Raw genomic sequence first — 23540 nt, 5'->3', positions numbered from 1 at the left:
GCAGCTAAAATCATCTGTTTATGGCAAGCTTCCCAGCAAAGTGCCTCACCAGCAAGGACTGGTATACAGCCCATTAAGGTTCCATTAAGGTTGAAGTGACTCAAGCGTGACTGGAACAAGGAGGAGAGACGGTCAGAGGGGTAAGCATCATCATCTACTTCTTTACAAGTGTTTCCTTCTCTTTTCCTTGTAAATGAGGGCAAGTGCTTCTTTCTCTTTTTCCTGTTAAAGGATTTATTACCTGGAATCAGTTTTGGTGATGGGCAGTATACATATATAAAGAAAGAAAGAAAGAAAGAAAGAAAGAAAGAAAGAAAGAAAGAAAGAAAGAAAGAAAGGAAAAGCAAATTAGTGGCAATAGGATAGTCTTTTATCTTTGGTTATAAATATATATTGTTAATATATCTATTAATATATTTTTTAACCCTTCGTACTTCATTAACATTCACCTTACCATGTCCAGAACACAAGAAACTAGCTATACAGTTATAGGCCTGGTTCACATATAATGCCAACCCATGGTTTACTTAACCCACAGTTAACCCATGGTTTGTTGCCCTATCCAGGGTTGGTCTGGCAGACTATCAAACAAATCATGCTTTGTTTTCTCAGTTGCTGGATGGTTTGTTTCCCTCCTCCTTTGCCTGCTTCCTCCTAGGGATGGGGGAGAATTTCTCCCCGAAACTTCGGGGGGCCGAGTGCCAACGTGTTCGCCCCCCCGAAGTAGTTTCAGGGAGAAATTCTCCACACACACCCCGCCCCCCGCACCCCCCCCGGGACAGGACTTACCTTTCCCGAATGTCCCTCCCGGCGGCAGGTCCTGGCGGCAGTTCGTCAGGTCTTCGACAGGGGCAGAGGCGGCAGCCGGTCTTTCGACCGGCTGCCGCCGCCGCTATTCCAATAAAAGTTAAAAAAAAACAAACACCCCCGTGATAGGCTACGTGACGATTAACGTAGCCTATCATGGCTGACTTTGCAGATCTAGCCGTGATAGGCTACGTTAATCGTCACGTAGCCTATCACAGGGGCGTTTTTGTTTTTGTTTTACTTTTTATTTCGCGGCCGGGCGAGGCGAGGCGCCTCCTCCCCAGCCTGAATTTTGGCCGGGCGAGGCGGGAAGCCTCCCCCCCGGCCTGAACTTCGGGGGGAGCAGCGAAGCGCCTCCCCCCCACCGCGAAGCAAGCTGCGAGACCAGGTAAGTGGCTTTTGTGCACCCCTACTTCCTCCCTGTATCCCAAATGCTTTTGTGGTACTATAGTATTGGCATGTAGAGTTGCTGTTTGTTTGTTTGTATTTACACCTTTTGCCCACTGGATCTGTAACCTGGTGAAACAGCCCACGAACAATCTACAGTTCTGGATTCAGACATAACAACAACCCATGGTTTAAATAACCCTCAGTTCAAAACCCAACAACAAACCATGGTTTCTCTTTCTGGGTGCCATGGAAGCTCACTGGGTGACTTTGGGCCAGTCACACACTCTCAGCCCAACCTACCTCACAAGGTTGTTGTTGTGAGGATAAAATGGAGAGGAGGAGAATAATGTAAGCTGCCTTGGGTTCCTTGCAAGAGGAAAAAAGGCAGGATATAAATGCAATAATAAATAATAAATAAAATTAACAAGCCATGGTTTGTTAGCACAACCATGTTTACACATCATGACAACCCAGAATTCAACAAAACATATAATGGGTTAGTGTTATAACATAAGAGCTTAAGAAGAGCCATGCTGGATCAGGCCAAGGGTCCAGCTAGTCCAGCATTCTGTTCACACAATGGCCAACCAGCTGCCCATGGGAAACTCACAAGCAGGGCATGAGTGCAGCAGCCCCCTTCACCCATGTTCCCCAGCAACTGGTGTGCATAGGCTTACTGCCTCTCATACTGGAGGTAGCATAGAGACATCAGGACTAGTAGCCATTGATAGCTTTCTCCTCCAGGAATTTGACTAACCCCCTTTGAAAGTCATCTAAGTTGGTGGCCATCACTATGTCTTGTAGCGAATTCCAGATGTGCTGGGTGAAGAAGTCCTTTCTTTAATCTGTCCAGAATCTCCCACCAATCAGCATCATTGGGTTCCGGTAATATGAGAGAGGGAGAAAAATGTCTCCCTGTCCACTTTCTCCACACTGTGCATAATTCTGTACACCCCTATCATGTCTCCCCTTACCCTCCTTTTTCCCTTCCTTTTTTTTTAATGTGCAAACCAGGCCACAGAATGAAAGGTAAAGGCCTGGAGGGATCGACCTGTACAAATTCTTGTTCTCTAGGGACACAACTAGACAAGTAAAATGGTGAAAGTTCCAATTACAGATCCCCCAGAGTCTCGTCAACTTTGGCAACCTCCTCAGGGCCAATCAGCAGGTTGAGCACCATCATACAGCATTCTTGTGTAGCAGCACCTTGGCAGGGTCTACCTCTGATGCCTTCTTCTAGGCCCCTACCCCACCTTGCTTCTAGGCCCACTATTTTTCTAGCAGCTGCCATTTTAATTTCTCACAACGCCCCAAATGCAGTGACACTACATCAGGGGCATTGTGGGAAATTAAAATCTGGCTGCTTGGCACTGGGTGGCCCTTTGGGGGGTGTCAGGGGGAGTGTGGCACTGACATAGGAAGGAACACATGAGAGGATGCTTTGCTTTCTTGAGCATAGAGATGGCCCTGCCAATGGGGTGGCCACTTATAAATCACTCCAAAAGAGGAAATACATCACCAAGTAGAGGGCACCAATTTGCATAAAACCTGCATATGCTAATTTCTTTGTATAGATACAAATTTAGAAATAATAACTATTATTTAAACAGAATATACAGCACATCTCACCATAGTGTAGAAAACTGTGGCCGGATGACCAGCATGCCTTGCTCAGGTGCTGCTGATGGGCGATTTCAAGGCCCAGTTCTTCCTTCTGATGGTTCTTTATCTCTATACTGGACTTGGACTGGACAGCCCTTCAAACAGAGGATGGTCCTCTGTAAAAGGGGACACAAGTGTTTGCACAATCAGCAAAATTGTGTTCTGTGAAGCAACCCAAACTGAAATCTGAAAAGCAACTGAACTCCCAGTTCTGCTCTGGCTTTTTTTTCTGGCTTGCCATGTTTTCCTCCCAGGCAGGTGTTATCACCTGAACACATGGAAGGCAGAGCTAGGCCGTGCATGTGAGATCGATGGAACCTTTGTGTGTACGAGCCCTATTCAGGTGTTATCACCTGGACACATGGAAGGCGGAGCTAGGTCGTGCATGCGAGATGGATGGAACCTTTGTGTGTACAAGCCCTATTCAGGTGTTATCACCTGGACACATGGAAGGTGGAGCTAGGCCGTGCATGCGAGATGGATGGAACCTTTGTGTGTACGAGCCCTATTCAGGTGTTATCACCTGAACGAACACATGGAAGGCGTAGCTAGGCCGTGCATGCTAGCTCTGCCACCAATGGCCTTGCACACATGGGTTCCACTCTAACCACCCCATGATCAGGGTTCCTAATTGTGGGGAGGTTTCTAAGCAGGTTCATCCTAACACATGAAGAATGCCCCTTCAGACCTTCCTGCTCAATGTAGGAAGAGCTGAGTGCAGCTGGTGAACATGGGGACATTGAGGGTAGGGCTAGCAGCATTGCTCCATTCTTCCCACCATGCAATTGGGCAACAATGCTTGAATAGTGCCACATTTAGGTATCGTGGCTCTTTCTGGGAAACATGCATGGGGATGGGGCCAGCAGGAGGGTGCGATACTGCTTCCCCCTGTACACACCATCTGAATCAGGAGTGGGCAACCTCTTTCAGCCCAAGGCTGAAATTCAATTTTGGAAAAGCTTGGGGGGCCTCATTCTTGTAACGGGCAGGGCCAATGGCAAAAGGGGTGAGCCCGAAAACATTTTTTAAAAACCCAGCATATTTTACTGACAGTGACTAAGTCTCAGGGGAGGGATTTCAACCTTTTAGAGTGAGGGGAAACCTGCACAAAAGCCAGGAAACTGTAGGAGTTTTATTCCAAGGTAGGGAAAGTTGGCTAAATGGGAATAGTTTAAAGAACACTTAGATCCTTGCCCAATTAATATTGCTGTTAATTTAAAAGGAAAGTAGATGGATCCCTTGCCCAGTATGTTACTCAAAAATTTAAAAGGTAATTAAATTACCCTTACCCAGTTATAAGGCTACTTAATAATTTAGAAAGTACTTAGAAGTTAGAATACCCTTGCTCAATCGAGAAGCTACCTGAAAGTTATGATGGGTCCCTACACCCTGCCTGCTGTTTGGCTTAAGGGTCTAGGGTGTGGCTTGTCTCTGGCATTAGAAACTACTGAACCACGATGAAACAACTGGGTAGGAGGATTGCAGTTTCACTGTATTAATCAGAAAGACAATTTCACACTTACACACACACCATAAACCCTTAATACACAGATAGAAGTAAGAATAGTACACACCAACAAATATTTGCTGGCAAAAGACTGCTTTCCTCAGGAATTCCCATTCCAGAGCTGTAGGAACCACCAGTCTTCTTGATTTTGGAAAGTAGACCCCAAAGCTAAGGTGTGGTTATGTTATATACTCTTCCTCTTCCAAATATTCTAAATTCCACAGCTACAGAAACTGTGGTTTCTCTGTGGTGGTTTAGCTCTTTTGTGGACCCTTCCTCAGTTCTTAGGGCTACTCCTTCTGAGGGATGTACTGAATCTTGTTCACTGTTCCTCATTCTAAAGAATATCCCCCAATTTTTTTCAGTTGTATCCTGTGGATTTTTCTGTTACTGTCTCTGTCTTTCTTTGTAGGGCAATTCCCACAGTTGCTTCCTGTCTAGTTCATCTTGTACCGTTCTTAACGTGACCTTGTGCACTAGCAATTCTAGGTTACAAAATACAAACAACTTTTGACTTGAAACGGTGTTTGTAACTTCTAGGACACAAAACAGGCTTTGGCTCATCAATACTATGCAAGCAAGTGTTAAACTTAGCCAAGCCTCTATGGTAGGCCTTTATGATCTTTGCCTCGATGATCAATTACTCATCTGTAGCTGCTTTCAAAAACACCGAACACTTAGGGCACGATCCTATGCATGTTTAGACAGAAAAAAAGGCCTACAATTCCCAGCATGCCCCAGTAAGCCATGCTGGCTGGGGCATGCTGGGAGTTGTAGGCCTTTTTTTCTGTCTAAACTTGCATAGCAGCAGTTGGGGGGGAAGGGGGCATCTCTGTATGAGGAACACTGGACAGCTGGATTGTGAGCCCAGGGGGGCCGCAGGCCTGAGGTTCCCCACTCCTGATCTGACTATGGGTTAAAATTGAGAGGGGTGATCTGTTTGGAGGAAACTAGCAAGTGGATGGTCTCTCCATGGCAGTGCGGGAACAGTGAGTGGTGATGTTCTCTTGGCTCATTCCAAATATTAGATTTTTAGTTTATTTATTTATTTATTTACATTGTGTGTTAAGATTTAGAATTTGGTCTAAATCACTGGACTTAGTCAGCAGGGATTCAAAGTGTAATAGACTGAAAGAATGCCTTGGAGAGTCCAAAAAAGGAGGGAAGTGGTCTGTATGGCGTTCTTCCCCTATTACCTCACACACAGCAAGCATGGATAACGTCACGGCATTGAGTTGAGCACTTTCTTTAGCTTCCTCCGTGTAAGTATTTCATCAAAGTCATTTATTTGTTTCATACTTAGTTTCAAGTTGTTGTTTTTTTAACAAACTCTCTCTTTTCATCCTAAAAGGGTTTCTGGAGTAGCTTAACTATGTAAAACAAACAACTGAAAGCAACAAGTCATTGCATCAAAGCCAATAAAACAACAGTACATTAGCCACAGCAGTTAAGCAGATGTTTAGAAACCACGAAATGTTTTAGTTTGTCATATGAGATTGTTATGGATGACAGGAGGAAGGGGAGACAAATCTAGTAAACAAGTTAATAAAATGCACACCATTCCTACACTTAGGGCTATTGTGTGGGTTGACCAGAAGCGATGCCTGGACTTGACAAAAGAGTGTCAATAATAGCTGCTGTAGTATTCAGTACATGGGAGCTAAGATGGCCCAAGAAGGCTACATGATGGTCAGAAATGACTCATCCTTCTTCCTCCTGCTCTAGCCAGGGGAAGGAAGAAATCAAGCTGTCTATGATGGAAACAAAGAACAGACTCCAGTCTGAGTCAGACAAAAGACAGAGACTCCGCAAGCTTGATTCCGGGACCTGGAAGCATCTTAGGACACCAGCTGCCAACCCAGAGATCTAACGTAGTGCTGGTGGACTTCTGCTTTCTGTCGGCCATGGATATAGCAGTGGACCTTAGCTATCTGTTGACGTATTTAAGCTGTCTGCCTCCACCTATGCTCAACCTGTACATTTGTAAATAAACACAAATATTATAGAAAGCCAGGGCTGGCCCAAGAAATGTTCCTGTCTGAGGAAAGGACAAGGTGCCTCCCCCCATTTCACATACAGAACCCAATCGGACTGGTAGTTCAATCCTACTTCCATGCTGGTGATGAGACAGCACCCTCCACCCCACCTGAGCGCAGCGAGCTAACCAGGGCCAGCGCTACCATTAGGCAGAGTGAAGCACTCGCTTCAGGCAGCAGATTATGACTGGTGTGGAGGGGGCAATGGCAGCAGCAGCCCCTTGGCTGGAGATCTGAGCTGTGTGTTCTACGTGGGCTGCCCTGTGCCCCTAAGCTAGTCTGCTGCCCCCAGATGAGATGAAGGATGTTGCCCCATCACCTGTGGTGAAGTAAGAGTCCGCCATCAGTCTGGTCAGCTTCTGTATGTGGAACCAGTGGGAGGAGCCATCTTGTCACTTTACCTCAGTCAGCAAAATTTCTTGGGGTGGCCCTTAGGGTGCAGGGCAATCCACATAGCACATACAGCCCTGCCCTCCAACACCTTGCCATTGGGACTCCCAGCATTTGACACTTGAGGTATCTACCTCATTCTGACTAATGGAAGGGCTGGCCCTGGGCTCTAGAAAAAGCTTTGACACTTGTTTCTGCTAATGGTACAATCTAGCCTATAGCTGAGCCTGAAAGTCAGGTAGATTTCTGGCTCCTGGCGTCACCCTAACCACTGCGTCACCCTAACCACTACCCCCCCCCCGGTTTCGTATGCTGAAGTGGGTGTGTTTGAACAGTCAACACTACTAATTTTGTTCCATAACCAAAGTTTTAGTCACTAGATTTCTTCTTTCAACAGAAAATCGGCAGGGCTTCATTTGTGCCAGAGCTTAGCCCCAACACCTGTTTTCAGTATTAAGGCTTATGCCTGAAACATGTGAATTGACAGATAAAAGTGGTCTGAACATGTGCAGAGTGCACTTCCCTCATCACAAACTACGAAGAAGTCCCAATACGTCACACACTGGCAGCCAAACTGCATGTCACAGTAGTCGCATAGAGTGTAGCTGAGGCTTGTCGTCTTTTTTACTCTAATGTAAGTTCATGTAGCTCCAGTTTAGATTGGGACCACTGCTCTCTGGAAGGGGGCATCTGAATCTGATGGGGCAACTTTAGCACTAGAGAGCCGCCCAGCAAGAGCAGCGGAAACCCCTGCCACTCCTTGCAATCTCACTGTTAGTGCTGCTGCCATCCTCCCTCACCCCTTGTCAGTGTCCTCCATCCCATGTGCATGAAATTGAGAAAGGACACCAAAGAGTGTCCAGAACACGTTCGCAAATATATATATATATATATATATATATATATATATATATATATATTTGGTGCAGGAGAGAATGTCTGCTGCTATGAAATCTGCATATTTCCTCCTCCGATTCACTGCTCTGCCTTGAAAAGTGCACAATTTCCCCCTCTGTTTTACTGCTGTGCCTTGAAATTTGCACAATTTCCCCCTCCGTTTTACTGCTGTGCCTTGAAATTTGTGCAATTTCCCCCTCCGTTTTACTGCTGTGCCTTGAAATTTGTGCAATTTCCCCCTCCGTTTTACTGCTGTGCCTTGAAATTTGTGCAATTTCCCCCTCCATTTTACTGTTTTGCCATGACAGTTGCATATGTTTAGCTACCCTGCTGAATGCTCTGTAACCCATACGTATATGTGAGACCAGTGGAGGGAGTGACCAGCACGAAAGCAGCTGGTAGCTGCAGGAGAGAAGGAACCTTGCTTCAGTGTAACATGAAGCAGCCTTTTTTAAAAAATGGGGGGCTAGCAAGGGAACCCTGAAATGGAGTGTGAAATTGACAAGGACATTGACAAGAGGGGGATATCTGTATGCTTGGCTAAATAGCAGACAGGCGCTCTTACGCAAGAGTGCAAGACACACACAGGCCCAAAAGTAGGAAGAAAGTTTGCAAATGCATTAGCATGTTCATAAGGGCTGAGAAAATGAATTCTGATGCGGGGGGGGGGGAGTCCTTGGGAGCTAGAACCCCAGCCGACCAATTGCAGAAAGGGTGCTGATGAAGGGACCGAGGAAATGAGGAATTTTTCCACAAATGCGCCAAATGGGATACATGCTGGAGCCAGAGGGAGACTGAGGGGGAATGAGGGGGGAAACAACAAGACCTGGCAAGCCACAGAGCACCCAATCATCTGTTGGGTTAGCAATCTGAGGTGGATTATTTGCATGGTGGCCTAGAGTGATGTGTGAACCTGCCCTCTGTCTTGCTTTAAGCACCCCATTCCTAGGGAAGAGATGATTAAGAGGTGATATGATAGCCCTCTTCAAATATTTGAAAGGCTGACATACACGTTTGTGAGCAAATTTGTTTTCTCTTGCTCTGGAGGGTAGGACCTGAACCAGTGGGAGAGCCAGTGTGGGGTAGTGGTTAGAGTGTTGGACTGGGACTCAGGAGATCTGGGTTCTGGCCCCCACTCAGCTATGAAGTTCACTGGATGACTTTGGGCCAGTCACTGACTCTCAGCCTAACCTACATCACAGGGTTGTTGTGAGGATAAAATGGAGAGGAGGAGGAGGACCATGTAAGCCACCTTGGGTGGAAAAAGGGGCAGTGGAACAGAAATGTAACAAGTAAATAATAAATAAATAAATGACAAGAAAGGAGAACATTAGGAAGAACTTCCTGGTGGAACATTAAGAAGAACATTAGGAAGAACTTCCTGGTGGAACATTAAGAAGAACATTAGGAAGAACTTCCTGGTGGAACATTATGAAGAACATTAGGAAGAACTTCCTGGTGGAACATTAAGAAGAACATTAGGAAGAACTTCCTGGTGGAACATTAAGAAGAACATTAGGAAGAACTTCCTGGTGGAACATTAAGAAGGACATTAGGAAGAACTTCCTGGTGGAACATTAAGAAGAACATTAGGAAGAACTTCCTGGTGGAACATTAAGAAGAACATTAGGAAGAACTTCCTTCCTGGTGGTACAAGCTGTTTGACAGTGGAACAGTCGCACTGGCTTGGAAGGCGGTAGACTCTCCTTTGCTGGAGGTTTTTAAGCAGAGACCAGAATGGATTGTTATGGCCCCCTACCTGGGATGTTGTAGCAGCAGATTTCCTGCATCAGCAGGGGGTTGGACTAGATGGCCTTTGGGTTGCCTTACAACTCCAGGATCCTATAAACTCCAATGATTCCTATGAACCAGGAACTGTCTTGGTTCCTATTTCTATTTCTGGCAAATCCTCCTCCTCCATTTTTCTTTTGGGGGAATTGGGCAGATGTTTTTAAAGATGTTGTTCCTGTGCAACTGCTGTGTTCTTTTAGGTTTCAGCTTTCCTTCAGGTCTCCAGAAGTGAATTCTCAAACCCTGGACAGGTGATGCATCTTGGGCTATGCTTGAATGCTGTGGCACGGCATGGCACAGACCTAGCGCGCACGATTAGAGGGTGATTAATAAGCCACGGTGGCTTGTTAACCACCCTGCACATACCAGGGGTGGATAATTACCCTCTTGTCATGTCGTGCAAACCAGGCCAGGGCAGCTTGTTGCCGTGGTTAACAAGTGTAGTGGGATGCAGAAGACCACTGTATATCGAGAAGTGAGTGGCGCATCAGTTATCCTGCCCATGTCTACAGTGCTTGTTTGTTGAGCTGATGGGGGGTGGGGGGTAGCTATGCTAGTTCCCAGAGAATTGCTTGTTGATGCTGTGTTCAGGGCTTCCTAGATAAAGACTTTAGCAGAATGTCAAGGCCAGCGGAGAGCAGAGATGGAAGCCATCTGTGCTGGGCTGGCTGCCTGTTAATTGTTGAGGCTGGTTGTTTTCCAGTCTATAAGAAAATAAAAGAATGTAGTCATGGGGCCATGTCCAGAATGGGAGGGATCAAGGCGACAGACAGGATATGATTCCCTGGGACCCTCACAATTCAGAACCTCTCAGTGGGTTGAGTTGACAGGTACCACGGGCCTTTGGAGCCGTTCATCACTGCTCTTATCTGATTTGCTGACCTGATAGGAGTACAAGGATCCCAGTGACTGAAGGAACATACTGTATGATTTATGCTTTGAATGTATTGTCTTGTTCTGTGTTGCTTTATTAGCCAATTGTAGCTAAATCAGCTTCTTTCCTTCACCCATTGGTATGTTCATCGCCTCTGAATTTCCAAAAAGAACCGTTGCCTGTTGGCAAAACAACAAGCCACCCAGAAGCCATGGGCTGTTGTAGGGTTCTAGGCAATCATGGCAACAAGCCACCCTGGCCAGCTTCACACAGCATGGCGAGCCGGGCCACTGAGGGCAATTACGCTAGTTAGTCCCCCCTGCACATGACTGGCACACATGAGTGCGTCCATAAGCCACCATGGCTTATTTCCCCAGCCGCGATCGTGCAAACTGGGCCACAATGTACACAGCCCTTCTCTTTTATCCTCACCACGACCCTGCAAGGTAGATTAAGGTGAGAGGAATGTGCCCGGCCCAAGATCACCAGGTAAGCTTTGTGACTGAGGAGGCGAGGATGGGGAGATTTAGATCGAGGTCTCCCAGCTCCAAGACTTTGTCATCTAGGTTAGGATGTGAGGGAGCCTTTTGCAAGGTGTAACAGGACTGGGGCTCAGGCACTTATCTGTAGTGTGAGAATTAGTATTGGTGTTTATGTGTGTGTGGGGGAAGTTCACATGGGTGTCCTTACTTGCATTTGTGGAATGACAGAGCGTGTGCTCACCCCACCAAGCTGGAGAGAGAGCAGAACTGAACTGAAGCAAACACAGCTTGTCAAGTTGACCCACCAATTCCATTTCCTTGAACACATGCCTTAAATCTAAATCTGTCGCCTTTGGGCACTTCAACACACTGAGTCACTGCTGCTTTATTCGGAATGTGCGGCTCACAAAACATAGCAATTCATGTTATATCATAAGGAGTCCGCTTGTGTTATGGGGTATGCATTTATTCCTGGGTGGGGCGGTGGGATGTAGTTCAGGGGTAGAGCTAATGTTTTGCATGCAAAAGCCTTCAGGTTCAATCCCAGGCATCTCCCCAGAGGTTTTTTTTTGGGGGGGGGGAACCCCTTCTCTGCTCCAGACCCCAAAGATCTGCCCGCCAGTCACATTAGACCACATGGAGCTAGTTCAGCGTTCTCCAACCTGGTGCCTTCCAGATGTGTTGCTCCCGGCATCGCTCCTCCCTATGTTGTAGTTCAGCACATGGCTGGGGAAGGCTGGGTTAGATGAACAAAGAGTGACTCAGGCCGCTTTCTATGGGTTTCCTTGGAAGTAAGTCCCACTGAGTTCGTAGGGACGGTTTAAGCACGCATAGGATCGCATAAGTTGCAGCCTGACTATTATCATCTGAAGATGGCATCATTGCCCCGCGCTTTTGGAAGCCCGCCTCTTTCAACCCAGGTGCAAAAGGGGCTCGGTGCCGAGGCAAGGCACTCTGCAGATGCTCAGAGAACACAGAACATCTCACTCATTATTTTGTTGTTTCATTCTGGTTTTGTATTTTCCAGGACCTGAGGCTGAAAGCACATTTCAGGGAAGAGCCGTTAGATATTGCGCGCACGAGCATGCACGCGCGCGCGCGCACACACACGGACGGATGCTGACACAAAGCGAGCTGTCATCACTTTCCCCCTTTACTCCCCCCCCCCTTCTTCCTGCATCAGTCACTTCATTGGCTGCGTCACCCTGTGAAGTTCTGCAAAGCGGGAGTTCCTCCCCAGTTGATTCCAAGGGTGGGGCTAAAGGGGGAGAACTCCTCTTTTTTTAAGGGATAAGCAGAGAGATAAAGGTTGGCAGAGCATTCTTCCTGGGCTGAAGGGAGAAGCCGAATGGGAGAGCTAGGCAGTTTGGTGAATTAGAAACAAATTCATCCCCAGCCCAGTCTCAAGCCACAACCTGAGGACATGGAATTCTTTTGGATCAGCTTCTTTCTGTCTCTGGCGGTGGCTCACGGTAAATAAAACAACAACAACAAACCCTATACATGATCTTTTGCCTATAGGATGTTTGCGTGTATTCTGTGTAAGTTATACACATTAATGCAGCCTTCCCTAGTCCCGGGGGCTGCCAGAAGTGTTAGACTACAACTATCATCCCCAGCCAGCAACGGCCACGTTGTAACAATGATGGAGTTGTTGTCCAACACATCTGGCAGGCAGGTTGGGATTGGGAAAGGCTGCATTAAGGGTGTTCTGTTCTCTCAGCACCTCAGGGGTCTTGAGTTCTAGTGGTTGGACTGTATGTTCCAGTCGAAACCCTGGATTCCCAGGTTACCTTCACAGTTCGGGAGGTTTAGTGGTCAGAATATGTATGTATGGGGAGGGGATATGTATTTATGTATGGGGCGGGGGGCGGGGTCAGGTCTTAAACTTCCTTGGTTTTGTTTCCAGCATTGTTAATAGAAAAAACAAAACGGGTCTGGTGTGTGCGTGTGTGTTCAGATGATCAGCGGGGGAGCCAGGGTATGACTTTTCACACACCCTACAACCCTTACTGCAAATCATGGGCTGTAGGGTGGGTGAACACTGTGCCTGCACTCTGCGCCGGATTCAGACGACACGGCAACCTGGCCGCGAGGTGGCACAGGTAATTAAGGTAATCCCCGTCGTGCAACCAGCACGTACAGGGGAAATAACCCACGGGGATCATCCAAACCCGGTCAGAGAGAGTGGGGTGGGGGGGTGGAAAGGAGAGAAGGTGGCAGGGAGGCAGACAAATCACGCCCAGTCAAATTATTGTCTAGCGCTGTGGTGAATTTTTCGATCTCTTTATTTTTGACCATTTTTGGGGGGGAGGGGTGAAAAGAAATTGCACCCGAAAACTGTGGGGTGAGAGTTTCGGAGAAATTCCTCAGGGTGCAGAGCTTCGTGGCTTATCTTAGTGTAAGGAGGTGGCTGAGTGGTTTGTTTGTGCTCTTTATTTTACCACATTTACCCCCATCCTGTCTTTGCAACATCCCCGGCTGCTTGACCTTTCTGAAAATCCCTGTAGACGTACTTAACCAGGACTTCTTACTTTAGGGTTTTCTAGCGCTGCTGCCTGCTAAGTGTCTGGAAGCTGAGTGAGGAGTTCCTTTTCTTCTTCTAAGGACTTTTAACAACCAAGCAAAAAAAAAAAAAAAATGCCTTGCTCAGCTTCCAGGCAGGCTGCAGCCCACTGAAAGCAGAAATGACCAGTGGGACAGAGGCAGCGCACTCACTAGCCCCTGCTTAACCCTGGCAAACAATGGATTAAATAACCTGTAGGTTGTCATGATGTGGGAACTGGCCAGTGGAAGGATAAGAAAATTGACACTCTTTGGGTAGTTTCATAAATGCATGGCTGGCTGGGGAATGCTGGGAGCTGTAGGATTTTTTTCTGTCTAATCATGCATAGGATTGCACCTAGGGATGTACGAAAGTCACTTACCTTTCGCGGATTATGTTGATGGTGGGGGGGGAGGCATTCCGTCCCTCCCCCCGGAATCCTGGACAAGGGGGGAAGGCACTCTGTGCCTCCCCCCTGGAATCCTCTGCAGCCGGCTGTGCTCCACAGCAGCGCTGTGGAGCAGCCGGCCAGGCCCAGCCAGGCCAGAGCCGTCCACACCCGGATTTCCAGCCGCAGAGGGATCGGGGGGGGGGGGAAGAAAAAAACTCGTATGCAAATGGTGGCGGCTACGGCAGCCGCCATTTGTGTTCCTTATTTCCACCGTCTTAGTCTACGTAAATATTTACGTAGACTAAGACGGCTCAAACTAAGGAACGCAAATGGCGGCGGCCATAGCCACCGCCATTTGTGTACGCTTTTTTTTTTCCCCACCCAGTCGTTTTAGGCTACGTAAAAACTTACGTAGCCTAAAACATCTGGGTAAAAAAAGCAACAACCACCATGTATGCAAATGGCCGTAGCCGCCGCCATTTGCGTACGCTTCTTTTTTTTTAACCCAGAAGTTTTAGGCTACGTAAAACTTACGTAGCCTATCACGTCTCTGTAAAAAAAAAACTGCAAATGGCAGCGGCGGCAGCCGGTCAGAAGACCAGCCGCCGCCGCCGCCGCTGCAGCCACTGCTGGAGCCGGAGATCTGCCACAGGTAAGTCTCGTCCCGGGGGGGGATCCGCAGGGGGGCAGGGGAGCAGGCCGTTCTGCCACAGATTTCGGAGGGCCGAATGCTAGTGCATTCACCGAGATCCGTGGCGGAATTCTCTGCCATCCCTAATTGCACCCTAAAATGAACAAGGGGTTGGAGCAACTCCCCTATGAGTGGCCATAACTCAGTGATAGAGTACATGCTTTGCATGCAGAAGGTCTCAGGTTCGATCCCCGGCATCTCCTGGTAGGGCTGGAAAACTTACTGCCTGTAATTTTTGGAGAGCTGCTGCCAGTCAGTGTTGACAGTACTGGGCTAGATGGACCAATGGTGTGACTCAGTATAAGGCAGCTTCCTATGTTCCTACGAGGAAAGGTTACATCTGGGATTGTTTAGCTTAGAGAAAAGGTGAGCGAGGGGAGACATGACAGAGATGTACAAAATTATGCATGGTGTGGAGAAAGTAGATAGGGAGACTTTTTTCTCCCTCTCTCATAATACTAGAACCCAATGGGGTCGTCCCATAAAGCTGACTGGTGGGAGATTCATGACAGTCAAAAGGAAGTACATGTTCACATAGCACATAGTTACACTATGGAATTCACTTCCACAAGATGTAGTGATGGCCACCAATTTTGATATCTTTCAAATGCGATTGAAGAAATTCCTGGAGGAGAAGGCTATCAATGGCTACTAGTCCTGATAGCTATGTGCTCCCTCCAGGATCAGAGGAAGTAAGCCTATGTACACCAGTTGTGGGAAACACAGCTGGGAGGGTGCTATTGGACTCATGTCTTGGGGGTTTCCCACAGGCAACTGGTTGGCCACTGTGTGAACAGAATGCTAGATGAGATGGACCCTTGGTCTGATCCAGCTTGGCTTTTTTTATGTACTTAGCATGCAAGTATGAATCTGCCCCCTAGTCATTCTGGCTGCAAGGACAAAAGGATCCAACTAATCCATGCTTAGATATATGGAGGGCCTTTTCAGTAGTGGCCCCACACCTCCAGAATGAGCTTCCACTGGGAGTTCATTAGGTCCCTTCTTTGCAGACCTTCAGGAAAGTCTGAAGACCCATTTGTTTCCATTGGCTTTTTCTTGCACTGTTATTATTGAGCTGCTGCCTTTCGTTGTAATCGCTGTCATTTACTGTTTTAATTTGTTGTTTTACTTTTTTGTTATTTTGTTTCTTTGGCTATGTACTCTGCCTTGGGAGAGTTCCATCCTTAAAGGTGACCTAAACATAATTTTATATACATAAATATTTTTTTTAAAAAAACAATATTTGGGATGGATTAGTCTAGCTGGAATCTTGCATATGGCAAGAGGTTGGTTAAATGGGGAGGGGAAGGCAAGACTCCTAGATTTCATGCCTCAGGGGTTACAGAATCGATTGGGTTAGGGGCGTTTTGTCAGAAGGGGGCACCAGTGTGCTCATGTGGCTGGGAAAATTAGGGCCCGACTTCACCCATAACTCCTTTTAAGGTTTCTCTGCTGAGCTGACTGCCTGCCACTTCCTTGCTCCTTCTTAGATATGTCCAGCTGAACAGGTAGTGAGTAAAGCGCAGGATGTGAATCGATAGCACATCTTGCAGGTGTGAAAAGAAGCGGCCAGGATTCCGTTTGAGTCAGAGCTGACCACAGGATTTCCTCTTTATAAAACTGGTATTAGATAGCATCACTGGTGCAATGAATATGGACTTGAGCACGCTCCGGGAGAGAGCGCAGGACAGGAAGGCCTGGCGTGCTATGGTCCATGGGGTCACGAAGAGTCGGACACGACTGAACAACAATTCATATTCTGTTCATGGAACAAATACAGAATAATTTGACAGTTGATATACTACTTGGTTTTGGTTCTAATCTTATGTATTTGAAGAATTTTTATAAGTGCTTCTTAGGGCTACGCCTGCACCAAGCAACATACAAATAAGACAGAGTGAGGGAAGATTCAAAGATATAATAGTCATATTAGCAAGCATACATTGACAAGCTACTCTGTAAAACACAGCCATGCTAATCTCAATCTCAGTTATAGGTAGCACTGAAGAGGAAGGCTGGTCTAAACACTTCTACAGATGAGGCAAGGCACAAGTCAATGGGGCGGGAGTTCCACAGTATTGGGGCCACCACGGAGAAGGCTCTGTCTGAGAAACACAACCCTTAATCTCAACCAACACATTGGGATTGTTACTTTATGGGAATATGACAAGGAATATCAACATCTCAGCTTTAATGATGCAGCAATTCCTTATACTGATATTACTAAGGCATAAACTGCATCTCTTTTAAAACAGTATTTTCAAGCGATACATTTTCTATATAAACGGAAGGGAATCCAACCATACTATCTGACAAGAGGCAACAGAATTTGAGAAATATAGCTATGGGCTACAATTTTCAGAAGCAGATTTCCCCCCTCTAAATGTCAGTATTGCTTTTATCATGTTGTTATTTCTCTAAAAAAAACTTACAAGGACTTGATACGGTATGTCCCAAAATGTATAGGAGCAAGTGGAAGTATATACATATAGACAAATTATATTACGTTATATTTGCAGCAAGCGATCTAGGAAAAATAAGGCAGTTTCACAAAAGGCTCTCAATTTGCAATAAGTTTAAGGGCCAATGTCTTTTTTCAAACCTTAAAAACAGGTGTGTGTGTGTGTGTGTGTGCAGGGGAGGGGGGAGGCAAGCTGATTTAGCAGCACCAGAGGAGGAGGTGTTTGAGCATTTCCCCTGTGGGCCTCCAGATGTGATTGAACTTCAACGCCTATCACCCCTGGGCCCCGCTAGCTGGTTCAACCACATTTGGAGAGGCTCAAGTTCCTCGCCCCTGGCCTATGCCAGTTTTCGTGTTGAAATAACCTGTCCTCAACGCTGCTAACCTCCTCCTGGGGGGTTGGGTCGGAGAGACAGGCCCAATAACAGTACTTGCCTTTCCTCCCACCCACCTGCTGCATCAGTAGGGCTATGAGCAGCTTCATGGGGTGATTTCAATCAGGAAAATAGTCCAGAGCCTATGAATAGCTCACTGTCCAGGAAGATGACCCAACTGCAATTCTGTGGCTCACCCCACGACCCACGTGGGACAGAAGTTGCACACACAGGCAAGGCTGGTTGGTTTAAGCCCCGCCAGCTCCTGTCACCTACTGTCCTTTAGTTCAACACAGGGGAAGCAACAGAAGAAGACGAAAAGGGAAACAGAGTGCAGGTGCATGCATGTATTTCAATTATGCATGCTTAGGGTCATCGTTGTGTGGCAAACAGCTGGCAAGTTATATTTTGTTTTGTTTCTTTCTTTGTTACATTTATATCCCGCCTTTCCCTCCAAGGAGCCGAAGGCGGTGTTCAAGATCCTCCTCCTCTGTTTTATCCTCACAACAACCCTGTGAGGTAGGTAAGGCTGAGGGTCAGCGACTGACCCACAGTCACCCAGTGAGCTTCATGGCCGATAGGAACTTGAACCCAGGTCTTCCCAGTCCAGCACTCTAACCGCTACAACACGCTGGGTGATGTGAACCAACCATGCCCTGTGTTAACCAGACAGTGTGCAGATAGCTGAGAGAGAGCAGGGAGAACTGGTTGAAGCTGGGATACAGGGGGCAGGGGGGGTGGGGATATAAAGGCTATCACTGGAGCCTAGGAGTGGAGAATTCGCTCCTCTGCCAAAGAAATGGCTGAGTGAGGGATTTATTTATTTCTTACATTTCTATACTGCCCCATAGCTGAAGTTCTCTGGGCGTTTTGCAAAAGTTAATTCATCAAAATACAATATACAAAGTTTAAAGTCCATTTACATAAAAGCATAAGGGACAATATAGACAAACAACATATAACTAAAAACAGCTTTGAACTAAAAACAATTTAACCAAAAAAAAAATCCAACAATAAAACAACACAGCTTAAAACAACACAGCTTAAAAACAGTATACAAGAGTCAGCAAGGAACAAGACTTGGTATTGGACTTACATGTGGCAGACAGGATGTGACTTGCAGTTTTCCATACATATTCCAGCACCGTTGCTTTGCAGCTCTGGATTCCTGCACTTCATCTGCTCCCAGCTGTATGAGTCAGTGATGTCTGTCAGAACCAGCCACAAGGCAAGCAGAAGCCACAGACGGGCCCCGGAGTCATGAGTTTCTCCCCCCACCCCAGGGGCAGGACGGCGTCAGCTGGGCTGGGTATCAAGACTCCTGGGTGGCAGGAATGGGGAGTAGTGGCTAGTGGCGAGAGTGGAAATAATCATAATCGCAAAAAGTTCTTATTGACATTTTTTATGCCACGCTTTTTGCTGAAAAGCCTTCAAGGCGATGCACAACCATTTAAAGCCATAAATCACAAGCGATTAAAAGCATGAAAACGATTCCATAATTTAAAAGGCTAAGTTATTAGAATATAAGGAACTCACATTTACATATAAGCAACAGAAAGACAGACTCAGAAGCCAATCCAAGCGTATTTATTCAGACGTGAGTCCCACTTTATTCAGTGAGACTGACTTCCAATCCAAGTGTGCATAAGTATTAAGTAAATCCCCGTGGGTGTGCTTGGAATTGCAGCTGCAGGCCGAGGACATCGAGAGGCCTGGGTTCTGAGGTTTTGAATCCCAGAGAGAGAGAGAGACACCCCCCCCCAAAAAAACCCTTTGGGAGTGGAGTAATGTCTAGTGGTGAGAGTAGGAACAGGGAGATGGGAACCGGCGTCCAGGATTCAAGCCCTGGTTCTGGGAAAGGACTAGAGCCCCTTCCTGTCCTAGCACCAGCACCCAGAATTCTCAGGGCTGCAGCAGGAAGCCCACCAGTGCTAATGTCTGCCGCAACACCCCCCGCCCCTCATGAACACTGGACAGCCGAGTCAGTGAGCTGCCGTTTAAAATTTCCCACAACAAAACCTCTAGCATAATCACATCAATCCAGCATGTGGTTAGAAAAGTAAAACTGCTGATTGCAGCCCCCCGGCTGCTGCTACCAACAAAGCCCTCAGTGTGGGAGGGGCACTGAATTAAAAGGGGGACTACCAGAGGGCACTTGGCTGACCCCCCCCAACCTGGAACTGGCTTTGTTGGAGCCCACTGGCGAGAACAGAAGTGGGGACATGGGGACCTGAGTCTCTTGGCTCTTAGTCCCAGCTCTGGGAGGTGGGCATTGCTTTGAAACAGGAGGGGTATGTGTGTGTTTTCAGGACTCCTGGGTTCTTTTCTAATTGCCAAGGCCACATGAATCATTAATGCTAAGTACACTGTAGAGCAGATCACCTGCCGAACAGGAGCCTTTGACAGAGTGTTCGTTCTCTGGAGTCTTTCCCAGTGTCGAAAAGTGTTCCTAGGCTTGTTCCCTTCATCTGTCTTTCTGGAAGATCCCATACAATTTGATGAACGCAGCAACTTGTCAGCTCAGTTGGAGGGGGCGGGAGGTGGCAGCAGAGCACAGCAGCAGAAAACCTACTTCGCCTGTTTTTTTGTTTTGTTTTTTAAAAGCCCTGGGTTCAGTCGCGTTCTCTCCAGTTAAAGGATCTCCTAGATAGTAGGGCTGGGAAAGAGCTCCCTGTAGGGCAGGGTCAAGGCCGACCCTACCATTAGGCAGAGTGAGGCAACCGCTTCAGGCAGCAGATGTTGGGTGTCATGAAAAGGCAACACGTGGTTAGCTGTTTGATCTTCTTCTTCTTCTCCTGCCAGTATGATGAGAGGCGCTCGTGGGACTTTCCGCCTCATGTACCAGAATTAACCTGGCTGGCTTTAGGTACTACACAATAATAGGCAAACTCCATAGGCATAATTAGAGAAAGGAATTTATTTATTTATTGTATTTTTATCCCGCTCTTCAGCCAAAAAAGGCTCCCGGAGCGGCTTACAGTCAGTGAGCAAAGAAGACAGCCCTGCCCGCAGGCTTGCAATCTAAAACAGACACAACACACAAGGAAAAGGGAGGGGAGAAAAAAGAATTAGGTAGACTGTCACAGGGCTGGTGGGATGGCCCTGTTCCCCGCCCCCTCATCTCCCAAGGAGGGGCAGTCCAACCGGAGCAGGCCCTGATGTTCCCTTTGCCTGCTGCCTCGCTCCTTCTTCTTCCCCACAGGGCCATGGATGTCAGTTAGCCCAGGGGTGGGGGGTGGGGAGGAGAATAGAGAACAGAACGGCCAATATCATACTTGTCCCTACACAAATCTGTGGTGTGACCACACTTGGAATATGGTGCACACTTCTGGACACCACACCTAAAAAAAAGATATTGTAGAGCTGGAAAAAGTGCAGAAAGGGGCAACTAGAATGATCAAGGGGCTGGAGGAGCATCTCCCCTATGAGGGAAGGTCACAACAGCTGGGATTGTTTAGCCTGGAAAAAAAAGAAGGCTAAGGGGAGACATGATAGAGGTGTACAGAATTATGCATGGTGTGGAGAAGGTGAATAGGGAGACATTTTTCTCCCTCACTCAAAATGCTAGAACCCAGGGTCATCCTATGAAGCTGACTGGGGGGAGATTCAGGACAGATAAAGGAATTGACGCTGTTCATAATTCAGCCACGGAACCACAGGATGTAGTGATTAGGGATGTACGAAAGAGCCTTACCTGGAGTCTGTGTGGGGGGGGTCCGCAGGGGGGGAGGCGATCCGTCCCTCCCCCCTGGAATCTTTGCTGGCCGGCTCCGTTCCGCGGCGAGTCCGCAGAGCTGCCCGCCGGCTCCGGCCGCTGGCGGACTTCCGGCAGCTGGGACACAAATGGCATCTGCTACGCCACTTGTGTCCCTGCTCTTTGCCGTGATAGGCTACGTAAACATTTATGTAGCCTATCAAGGCAAAGAGCAGGGACGTTACGCTGGACGCCATTTGCGGTCGAGCAGCGGATGGCAGCGGATGGACCCCATCGGCCGGCGGTAGGTAGGTTCCGTCCCAGGGGGATTTCAGGGGGGTTGCGGGGGGGGGTAGTCTGTTCTGCCACAGACTCTGGGGAGCCTAAAGAATCCAGCGGACTGTGGCGGATTTCTCCGCCATCCCTAGTAGTGATGGCCACCAATTTGGATGGCTTGAAAAGGGGGTTGGACACATTCCTGGAGGAAAAGGCTATCAATGGCTACTGGTCCTGATGGCTATGTGCTACCTCCAGCACCAGAGGCAGTGAGCCTATGTACACCAGTTGCTGGGGAACTTGGGTGGGAGGGTGCTGTTGCACCCTTGTCCTGCTTGTGAGTTCCCTGTGGGCAGCTGGTTGGCCACTGCGTGAACAGAATGCTGGACTAGATGGACCCTTGGTCTGATCCAGCAGGGCTCTTCTTAATAGTGGCAGGGAAGCAGTGACCCTGATCTGGTTTGCTGGGGTGGAGAGGAGGCTTAGCTGCCCTATATTTCCCAGTTACCCCCAAGGCCTCCTCTCCCACCCCAGCAATCCTGAGCCTCCCCCGTGCCCCAGTGCGTGTGCGTGTGTGTGTAAATATACAAACTGAGCATAGATGGAGCCAGACAGCGTAACACTCCTACAAAGAGCAATTCCACTGCCCCGTTGCAGGACCCCAGAGAGGCCGTCCAGCACCCCCAAGGGTTCTTTTCTCCCCTCTTCTGCTCTTTTTCTACCTCTTTCTCGGTTTCTCAGAGGGTGGCCACTCAGGCATCACCTCCCCCCCCCCCACTGCACCCCCAGCAAAACAAGGAGGATGCAGACCTGCGTAAAATGTGCATATGCTGATTTATATGTACAGTTGCAGATCTGGAAATAGTGGCGATCATTTAAATTGGGGGTGTTGAACCTCTTTCAGCCTGAGGGCTGAAGTCAGTTGCAGAGCAGCTGGGACAGGGGAGGGGAGGCATTCCAGGAGTGGGCGGGGCCAAAAATGAAAAGGACAAAACATCCACATACTTTAGCTTTCAGGTTGTGCTGCAGGTAACTAACCCTTGGGAGAGGCATTTCAACCTTTTACAAGGGGGGAGGGGGCGGGAAGCACGCAAAAGCTGGGAAACACCAAACAATCAGCAGTTGTGGGGGGGAGGGGGGGCCAAGGGAAGTGGGCCTGGCCATCAGGGGAACCTGAGGTGGGCCCAATTTGACCCATGGGCCTGAGGTTTGACACCTCTACTGGGGAAGATGGTGGCCAGATGTCCTGTGTGCCTTCTCAGTCTGAGGGCCAGATGCTAACCTCTGATGGGCGGCTTCAAGGTTCCTGCTGCTCTCCCTTCTTAGAATGCAAATTTGGGCAATTTCTTTTTGTCCTATGTGCCTGAGCCCTGAGCTCCCTTCACCAGCCTAAAATCACGCATTTAAAATGGGGCTTTCTGCTTCCGTTTTAAATGCAGGATCATGACGCACCCCCTTTACACATGCTTCCTTTCCCCCCTCCCCTTTCCCCCTGCTTCTCCCCCGTATCTGAGCCTTCCATATATTTCACTGACCTCGCTCCTCTTCTTGCCGCTTTTCCTTTTTCACAGAGGGAACTCAGGGGGGAACACAAGCGGGGTAATTTGGGAGCTCATTATCTCCGTTCTATTTAAAAACGGAATAAAGGTCCTTTAGTGCAGGAGATGCCCTGGAGGTTCACGGCGTCATCTAAAGGGCCCGCAAACTTCCGCGAGTGAGCAATCTCCATAGCAGGGTGAAAACTCCGTGTGAAGAAGCCCTCGGGGTCCTTTTGCTTTAAACTCTAGGCCACCTCACTGCCACTAACCCAAGTTTGCTCATGGTTTCCCTTTCCGGTCTCTTCTCCCAGTCTCCAGCCTTCGGTGCTACTCCTGTGAAGGAGATGGTGGTGACTGCCAGGAAACCGAGGTCTGCAAAGCGCACCAGGAACAATGCAGGACCACTGTCTTGACCACCCTTGCCCGTGAGTTTTGCAGAGGCGGACGAGGTGGGGGGGGTGGGGGCGTGGGGGAGCCCTGGCATGTCTTGCTGGCAGCTAGAGGTGCATAGAAACGCGAGAGAACATTTTTCTCCTCCTCACAAAACTAGAATTTGGAATCACGCTGAAAAGGGCAACGGAAATGATCGAGGGGCTGGAGCAACCCCCCTATGAGGGAAGGGTACAACGTTGTTTAGCTTGGGATTGCTTAGCTTGGGGAGAAAGGTGAGTAAGGGGAGACATGGCAGAGGTGTATAACGTAATTCATGGTGTGGTGCATGTGGATGGGGAGAC

At 48.0% G+C, this 23540-nt stretch overlaps 1 protein-coding gene and 1 long non-coding RNA gene across 2 annotated transcripts in view; one reads left to right on the top strand and one right to left on the bottom strand.

The window, feature by feature from the left end:
* Positions 1-13956, bottom strand: LOC146337739 (uncharacterized). The gene is made up of 3 exons (XR_014785071.1): positions 13764-13956; positions 2827-2975; positions 1-241 (listed from the first exon to the last, which is right to left on the bottom strand). It is a non-coding gene; the product is annotated as an uncharacterized LOC146337739 (long non-coding RNA).
* Positions 12145-23540, top strand: part of LOC146337738 (urokinase plasminogen activator surface receptor-like) — a 26995-nt gene continuing 15599 nt past the window's right edge. Inside the window, exons 1-2 of the mRNA XM_084815193.1 lie at positions 12145-12308; positions 23118-23231. Of these exons, the coding sequence (XP_084671319.1) occupies positions 12260-12308; positions 23118-23231 (163 nt within the window). The 5' untranslated portion in view covers positions 12145-12259. The remainder of the gene's footprint in view (positions 12309-23117; positions 23232-23540) is intronic.

This window comes from Heloderma suspectum, chromosome 10 (genome assembly GCF_057233095.1).
Source record: "Heloderma suspectum isolate Gila_16-S chromosome 10, 16-S_ref, whole genome shotgun sequence".
In the NCBI taxonomy this organism is placed as follows: domain Eukaryota; kingdom Metazoa; phylum Chordata; class Lepidosauria; order Squamata; family Helodermatidae; genus Heloderma; species Heloderma suspectum.
Note: the sequence above shows the minus strand (reverse complement) of the source record. Positions and strands in the feature narration are given on the sequence as shown.